Source organism: Sylvia atricapilla, chromosome 17 (assembly GCF_009819655.1).
Source record: "Sylvia atricapilla isolate bSylAtr1 chromosome 17, bSylAtr1.pri, whole genome shotgun sequence".
NCBI lineage: Eukaryota > Metazoa > Chordata > Aves > Passeriformes > Sylviidae > Sylvia > Sylvia atricapilla.
The window spans coordinates 10,206,870-10,215,856 of NC_089156.1; the positions used below are offsets into that span (position 1 = coordinate 10,206,870).

An 8,987-nucleotide genomic window follows, 5' to 3' on the forward strand; every position below is an offset into this window, starting at 1 on the left:
CCAAACATCTGCCGGCAATTCCCCTCTCCCGGGAAGCTGTGCCGGAGCTGCGGGGGGAGCTGCCCGCGCCTCCCACGCCCGGAGGAAGCGGGTTGGGGTTTGGGGTGCGCTGGGAACCGCCGGGGGAAGGAGGGGAGGGAAGTGCTCCAAGGGGGGAAAGGCAGAGCAGCTGCCAGGGAGGAGGCGGGCACGGACCCGGCTTTTCCCAAAGGATTTCTTTGTCCTGTCCGGGGTGTCCCGTGCCGGGGACAAGCATTTTTTAGGGGGGACAAACACCAACCCAAAGAGCTCCCCCAGTTTCCTTCCCCAGCCCTGGCAGCTCCCAGCCCGGATTCATTTCATGATGTGGATCAAAGCGTGATGCACTTTGACAGCTCAGGCAGGATCTGATGTGCTCAAAAGCTGCTCTGCTGGTTTGATTTAATTTGATTTGATTTGATTAGGTTCTATCAGTTCTCCTCAACCCGTCCCAGTGGCTCCAGTAAAAGCCTGGCCGGAGGGCGCTGGGCAGGCAGGAGGCGGTGCTGGCAGCCTGCCCATCCCTAAAAACTCCTGGAGCGGGGCTCTGGCACCGCCCCGCCCGCTGGGATGCGCTGCCAGGATCCGAGCGTCCCCTGCCCTGCCCGTGTCCCCGGGACGCGCATCCCGCCGCGTTTCCCCGGTCACATCCGTCCCCCGCCCGGCTGCCTTGGCCAGGGCAGAGTTTTTTTCGCCCAGAAAAGCTGGATTTGAACATTTTCTGCTGTTCTCTCGGTTTCCTGTTGCCTTCCCAAGAACAACATCCCTGACCTCATCCTCCCCCGGTAAGCGCAGGGATGCTGCCGGTGTGCGAGCCGCCCGTCGGGAATCCCACCCGGCCTTCCCTGGGTACCAAGACAAACACAGCTGCGGGAATGACGGAGAAAAGGCTATTTTGGGTAAACCCTCCGCTCGTTTTTGTTGAGGTAGGAGGACAAAGATGAATAGATTGAAGGGAGAACAGTGGTTTTGGCTGGAGCAGGGAATTTTCAGCCCGGAGAGGAGCAATGAAAAACTCTTAGTATCATGTAGCTATTTTTTTTTTTTTTTTTTTTTTCTCTCAGAGTTTTTTCTCTGTGAGAAATGAGGAGGTTTTATGTAGCTGCCCATGGGGCTCTCCATTTTTTGGGGAATCTTGGAGAGGCAGGTGGGAGTTTGCTGGATGGTTTTCCAGCGGGGCTGGGCTCCTGGTGCCCATCCTGCCCATCTGGAATGTTCATGGTGGGATTGGCAGCTGCCTGCTGCTCCTGTGGAGTTCGGGATTGCTCCTCATGAGCCAATCCTCCACCAAATCCCACAGGGAAGCAGAGTCCTGCTGTTACCGTTGTTCTCTCCCATCCTCCTCCCCACTGGGAACAGAGACCAATCCCTGCCCAAACTGGCAGAGCAAAATTACCAGAGAATTCAAATAAATAATCCAACTCTGGAATAGGCTGAAAGTCATCAGGCCCAGCAATTAAAAATATTAATAAAGGGAGAGTTTTACATTAAAAACATGGAAGTGAACACAGTGGGAGGAGGAGTGGGAATTTCTCCTGTCCCTCTGGAGCAGGAGCTGGATGTGGGGTCAGAGTGACCCTGGGGTGGTGAGGGCTGGAGGTGCAGCCCCGGGGGGTCTCACTTACCCCATGGATGGGGTGGAAATGGTGGTTGTGCAGCAAGTCCAGGGAGTTTTGTTGTTCTCTGGATGATGGGATGGGGTATGATGCAATGGGGTGTGGTGGGATGGGAGGCAATGAAGTGGGGTGGGATATGAGGCAATGGGGTGGGGTGGACATGGGGTTCTGGGCTCCCCCACCTTTCTGGGGCTCTGCCTTTGGGAAAGGGGGTGACCTGAAAGTGCCTGTTCCATCAAGCAACGACTCATTAACCGGCATTAACATTGCTGCAAGAGTCAGTTCTGCTGACTCTGTTCCTTCCACCAGATCATCGACTTTAATTCATCTCTTTGACCATCGAGGTTTTCCTGGGACAAGGCCTGTTCCCAGCCTCAGCTCATTCCCAAGCTTTGCACTCAAACCTCATTTGTTCTGGCTGCTTATCGTCCCCCGGAGCTGGGCCAGGGGGAGGTGACAGGGTGGGATTTCACCCCCGGCCGGGGACTCTGCAGCAGCAATGGCAGGAAGGAACAGCAGGAAAAGCCCAGGGAGAAACAATAGCTTCCAACACAAACACCATGGGAATTTCAAAGCAGGGCTGGCGGGAGGGTGGCGCTCGGGGACCTTTGGGGTGAAACAGGGAACAGGGAGGGTCCTTGGACGTCCCCACCTCCCTCCTGTGAGGACAATCCGGGTGGGATGCTCAGTGCTTCTCAGTCAGGCTTTGGGGGATTTTGGTTTTAAAACATTTAAACCATTCACAGGAGAGAGGCTGAACCCCCTCAATCCAGGCTCTGGAGCCCGGAGTCTGACAATGGCAAATGATGCTGTTGGATTACCACAATTAACATATTTAAACATACAGGGCACCAATTGAATCAGGGAAATAACCCTCTGAGAATCCAGAATATAAAATAGGTCATGCAGATAATGTGCACCTCATTTATATCTTCAATTACTTATTATTTAATTATTAGTAACCTGTGGTTGATTGTTTGGTTCTTTGTGTGTCCCTGAGGATGCTGCTCGTGGTGGGTGCTTGTACAGAGAGCCCAGGATGGAGTTTCTGTCCTGGGTTATCCCAGAAGAGGCTGAGGTCATGGCAGGACCTCACCTTCCCCAGCCTGGAGGCGAGGAGGGTCCCCAGGCCAGCACAACCCCCCGAGAGAGGCTGCACAGGGTTAATTGCTGCCACGCCTTGAATGGTTTTCCTGCCTTAACCCCACATCCGGGGGTGAGTGGCCTTTCTTTGATCTTGACTTTTATGTTACAGCTCCTGCCTTAGGCCGGTGTGAAGGGAGTGCCCTGGGACACTGAACTGTCACCTGTCCCCCTTCCCGACAGAGGAGAGAGGTGAGAGGGTGCCTGGCGTCAGTGGGGTGTGTGGGGAGGCTCCCGTTGGGTTTTAGTCCAACTCAAACAAAAAAAAAAAAAAAGAGAGGAGCCATAATATGTTGCAGATCGGAAGGTCAGAGCTGTTGATGAGCTGTTAATGAGCATTATCCCGGTTTTCCCCCTGGAAGTAGGCGGGCAATCAACTTTTTTTTTTGCAGGATGAGGCTGCAGCCACATCCTGGCGGAGCTGAGGGACTGAATCACGTCCTGATGTCTCATGGATGGGGGTGGTGGAAATCAGGGAGGAGCTGCGGGAGCATCTTGTTTAGGACCACTGTGGTTCTCATGGCGTCCCCCATTCCTGTGTGTTTGTTCCTTATGTCCCTGTCCCCAGTTCCCACACGTGCTGCGGGCTGTCGTCCCTCCTGCTCTCCTCACCATGATTAACACCAAATGTTTGCTCAGCAGGGAACAATCACTGGCTGCAGATCCCGGATCCCTGGGATCACACGGATCCACCGCCTCTCGCACGGACAATGGCGCTCCTCAACCTGTCTGATTACTACCCTGCTGAGGATGGCCTCAACAACTACAGCGACTACTCGGACTACACCTATGAGGACAGCGGCAGCGTGTGGGCAGACCCGGCCCACGGCCCCAAGGACATCACCAGGATCCTGTCCGTCATCATCTACAGCGTGTCCTGTGTGCTGGGCATCCTGGGCAACGGCCTCGTCATCGCCATCATCACCCTGAAGATGAAGAAGTCGGTCAACGCCGTCTGGTTCCTCAACCTGGCCGTGGCCGACTTCCTCTTCAACATCTTCCTGCCCATCAACATCGTCTACACGGCCATGAGCTACCACTGGATCTTCGGCACCGTCATGTGCAAGCTGAACTCCTTCCTCCTCATCCTCAACATGTACACCAGCGTCCTGCTGCTCACCACCATCAGCTTCGACCGCTACTTGTCCGTGGTGTTCCCGGTGTGGTCGCAGAACCACCGCTCCACCAACCTGGCCTACGGGGTTTGCGTGGTCATCTGGACCGTGGGCATCGTCATGAGCTGCCCCTCGCTGGTCTTCCGGGACACGGCGCAGACCCGCAGCTCCGTCATTTGTTTCAGCAACTTCTCCCTCTCCAGGAATAAATCCTACGAAGGGTTGGCCCTGATGAGGCACCGCACGGTGAACATCACCAGGTTCCTGGCTGGGTACATCCTTCCCATCACCATCATCACCTTCTGCTACGTCGCCATCGTCTTCAACCTGCGCCGGAACCGCCTGGCCAAGTCCAAGAAGCCCTTCAAGATCATCGTCACCATCATCGTCACCTTCTTCCTCTGTTGGAGTCCCTACCACCTGCTGAACCTCCTGGAGACGGTGCCCGACACAGTCCCCTGGTCTGTGTTTGAGATCTTCATCCCGCTCACCACGGCTCTGGCAGCCTCCAACAGCTGCATGAACCCCGTCCTCTACGTCTTCATGGGCCAGGACTTCAAGAAGTTCAAGGTGACCCTCCTTTCCAGGCTGGTGAACGCCCTCAGCGAGGAGACGGGACACTCCAGCATCGTGCACAGGAGCTTCTCCAAGATCTCCTCCATGACTGAGAAAGAGACAACGGTTGTCTAAACTCAGCCTGCAGGAGGGACAGAGTCCTCTGGTGTTGGCACTGTGACCACCCCTGTGGTGGCCCTGGTGTGGGTTGTCCAGCACTGTCCTACAGCCCGTTTTTGACTGGTGTTGCTGCCTGGGGGCTGGCAGGGGATGGAGACCCCCAAGGTATGGAGAAGACACATCCACCCTTGATTTTGTGTGGGATTGCAAAATCCAAACTAAGAAAATGTTTTGGGGCATTCCCGTCCAACCTTTGCATTGCCTGGCCTGGGAAGGACATTCCTGGTGTTTCCAGAGGCACCGTGGTGGGGTGCAGGATATTGAGTAGGCATCTCCAGCGCCTTGGGTGATCCCTGCCATGGCCAAATTGATGACACTCCTCTCTCCCATGTCTGTGTGTGGCTCCTCATGGTAAATTCCTGAGGTGTTTTGGTACCAGAACAAGGCGTTTGTGACTTTTTTGGGAAGCGTCCTTATGAGGGGCTGGAATGTCCCACCTCAAAGAACTGGGAAGTCTCAAATGCCTTCCAAGTGATCCAGAGCCAGGGCCACCTTCCAGTGTGGGGATTGGGCTCACGCACAGGGTCACCGGCATGGAAAACTGGGAGATGAAAAGGAAAGATGGATTTGAAATGTCTTTTTAACCCTCCCTTTGATGGGCATGTTCCACACGGTACATCCTGCACAGAAGGTGGATCTTTGGGGCCAGGAACAGGTCCATGAACTAGGAATGAGCTCCTGGGGAGAGCCTGCTGTCCCCTCCTGTATCCAGGGAACACTGGCTGTGTTGCCAGCTGCTCTCTGGTGGGACCAGTCAGTTCTATGAGATGATTTTGTCCTTCCCAGCTTGGGAGATTCTGGGAATTTCGTGGGAGACTCTGCTGCAGCACACCCATCTCTGCAGTGAAGGATGGGCTGAGCCACCACCTCGATCCAATTTCACACCCAATTAATTTTGGAGCTCCTTCACCATTAGGGCTCCTTCACCACAACCCCAGTGTCACCCTCATCTATGTGTCACTCCCAGGACAGTGAGGAATCCCTGGAGCTGGAATTAGGCAGCCCCCAGTTGCCCTGGGGACATTTCAGGAGGTTCCTTGGGGAGCTTTGTGCCGAGTTTTGACACGTTGGCAGTTGAGAGGCTTCTCCCAGGTGCCCACAAAAACTGAAATAAATATTTATAGCTTTACTTGGAAATCAGAAAATGGAAAATAAAATGGAGAGGCAGCTCCCAGGAAAACCAGGGAGCTATTTCCAGGCAGCAGATTGTGCCAGACACAGGTAGGAGTAAAGCTGGGGTAATTGAGCCCCGGGAACGTCGCGGATCAGAGCGGAGGCTGCAGTGGGAGCTGGATTCCAGGATTTCAGATGGATTATCCATCATCCTCTCCACCCCGGCGCTGCCTCGCTGCCCCACCTCGATCTGCATCACCTCCCTGGTGTGCTGGGACACTCAGCACCTGGATTGTCTCCATATCTCCTGGGATTGGGATCCACCTGCTTCCCTCGGGAGCACTGCCATATCCCTACACCACACCACATCCCAAGCCCAGGGCTACTCCCAGCCCAGACCCGCAGAGACTTTTCCCCCAAAATTCCTGCTGGATCCGTATCCATGGAAGATGCAATGCCTGAAGAGGCTGCAGGGCCTCTCTGGTGGTGAGAGGAGGCTCCTTTTGCTCATCTTCCCCCATATTTAATTAATACTGCTGGAAAGTTGCCAGGATCCTGTTAGGAGTGGGATAGGACAGACAGGATGGATGGGACAGATGGACAGACAGGGCGGTGACAGGGACACACAGAACTTGCAGAGGATCTGTTTAGGAAAGAGTGGGAGTGGATGCACCCAGAGCCAGCAGCCTCTGAGGTTTTTGGGCTCAGGGTTTCTTCCTGGATGTGGGAACAATGGGATGAAGCCTCAAGGACTGGACGCCATCTCACTGCCCCTCAGGTTGGTGCTGAGATGTTCACAAATGGATTCAGGATGCTCCTCACTAATTCTGGTGTCTGTTTTTTCCAAGCCCATCTGTTATTACTCCAAACAGCTTTCAAAAAACAAAAAAAACACAAAACAAAAAAAGCAGTGCCTTGGTACTCACCCTGGGGTTAAATCATCACTGTAATGGCAGCTTGGGAATCCCAAGTTTCCCAGATATTTGAGTCCATCTTTGTAGCTGTTTGCTTATTTAATAAAACCTCTGTTTTCCAGACAAATACCTCGATGTGTGGAGTGGGAAGGATCCCAGGGTTTTTCACTGAGCAGTCACTTCCCTGTGTGGATTCCTGATCCCTGGTGTTGAATCTGGAACTGTGGGAAGAGCTCAGGAGCTGAGGGATGGGGTTTGAGTGACTGAGGTGGGATCTGAGCCTCTTGGATGGGCTCTGGGAGATGTCCCATGGATGATCCAAGTGCTCCACCCCCACGTCCATCCAGACACCAGCGCTGCTCTTCTGTCCCCTCTCGTCCCTGATTCTCCTCATCCTGGCAGGGTTTGGGATGAGGATGGGCAAGAGAAGTGAAAAATCCAGAGTTTTTCCTGCTGGACCCCAGTAGCTTTGAATTAACATCCCCAAGGAATATCAGTGATTTCTGTTCCCGTGTCACCCGCTGAGACAGGCAGCCAACAGCTCACCCAGGCAGCTTTAAAAATGCACATCTTTATATGCCTATAAAATGGAAGCAGGGGAAAAAAAACCCCAACACATTCCTCAGAAAACTTCAGCCTCCTCAGCCAGGTTTTTCTTCCCTTTTTGGCAGAGTGGCAAAGAAATGCAGCTCAGTATTGCCCCAGTTGCTCTGATATTCCCGAAATACTGCAGGAGCTGCAGCTCTGGAATCTCCCAGGGTGCTGAGGATGCATCCTGTCATCATTCCTTGGGGTTTTTTGCAGTGCTGGATATTTTACTCACGGAGAGGAGGGGTCTGCACTCCCCCAGAGTGTTGGGAAGCTCCAGTATAATAAATATATTAAATCAAGGATCCTTGGATGTGTCCTGGTGACCCCGATCCCACCCCTGCGCTGCTCAGCTGGAGACATCCTTAGCTGTTAATTAACAAAGTCCTCTTGATTAACAGCAGCAGGAGGTTAATGACCACGGGCAGCTCCCGGGGAACGTACAAAAACTGGAATTAGCATCCAGGGAAAGGGCTGGGTGGGAGCTGCAGCTCCAGGGCTGGCAGTGCCAGGATCTGCTGCCCCTTTTGGGGCAGAAATCGGTGAAATTGGGGTGCAGCTGGATTTAACACCTCAGAGTCAAGGGATGAGTAGGATGCAGAGCCACCACCATCCCCGTGAAATCTGGAATGAGGGCAGTGGTGAGGATCAGGATTTTAGGGTAGGTCAGGGCTTGTGGTAAAGAAGAACAGCAGGTTTTGGAGCTGGGGCACAAATCTTCCATCCCAGGATCCCCAGCCCTAGCCCTGGAGCCCTAAACCTTGTGCAGGACCTTTTTCCCAAACCCTGTGACCCCAATCTTCATCCCGGGACCCCCATTTACATCCCTGTGATTCTCACCCTCAGCCCGGCACCCCCAGCCTTCAACCTTGGGACCCGCAGTCGTCACCTCCCAAATCCTGTTCCCAACCATCCCACCTCTCCAGATCCCAATTCCCCATGGTGCTGTGGGATTCAGTACCCCCAGATCCCAAAGATGTTGTTGGGAGCTGTGGCAGGGCTGGTCCTCACCCAGCACATCCCAAACCTCTTCCTGCTTCTACTTCTCTGGATTTACCCCCCACCCCAAACCTCAAATGTGTCTCATCTCCTGGGAGAAATTACTCTGGAAAACAACAAACCCCGTTCCTGTGGAATGTGTTGCCATCCTTAAGGACAGCTCTTTTACACTTGGCTGTCACAGCCCTAAAATAAAGCCGTGTTTTCCCTCTCCCACAAATCACTGCCTTTATTCCGAATTGGAATGAAATTTAAAATTAAGGAAAAAAAAAAAAAAAAAGGACTAAACGTGTTCCCCTCTCCCTTTGCTCGGAGCCAGGTAGGTTGGAGCCAGGTTTAAATTATCCCTGCAGTGCTGAGGCAGGTTGTCAGCTGTAAATTTGAGGGGAAATAGCCAAGCTGATAGATAAACCTGTTGGTTTTGTCAGGGATGGAGCTGGCTGCTCTCAGATTTATGGCCCATCTCCCCATCCTGGGGTTTTTGTGGAAGTGCTGCTGCTGGAGGAGGGGGGATTTCCCTTTTTTTTAAACACAGCTGGAACTTCACAGGATTTAATTTGGAAAGAAGAGGAACTCCTTCCCTCTGAGCCTCGCAGCATCATTTGCATCACTGGGGACATTGCCCAAAATCCCGTGAATTCACCCCAAAGGAGCATCCACTGCCTTTGCCAGGAAGAGATCACGGACTTGAGCCACGCTTGGCATCACCTCGGGCATCTCAGCGTCCAGGGAGCACAAAACCCACC

At 53.5% G+C, this 8,987-nt stretch overlaps 1 protein-coding gene across 1 annotated transcript; it reads left to right on the top strand.

Annotated features, from left to right (window-relative positions):
- Positions 1-3,039: 3,039 nt before the first annotated feature.
- Positions 3,040-6,612, top strand: CMKLR1 (chemerin chemokine-like receptor 1). The gene has a single exon (XM_066331594.1). The coding sequence runs from the start codon at positions 3,488-3,490 to the stop codon at positions 4,580-4,582; it is 1,095 nt and encodes a 364-aa protein (XP_066187691.1). The 5' UTR covers positions 3,040-3,487; the 3' UTR covers positions 4,583-6,612.
- The last annotated feature ends 2,375 nt before the right edge of the window (positions 6,613-8,987 follow it).

Excerpts from the sequence above, each read along its gene's own strand:
- CMKLR1 (XM_066331594.1), top strand. The coding sequence starts at position 3,488 with ATGGCGCTCCTCAACCTGTCTGATTACTACCCTGCTGAGGATGGCCTC.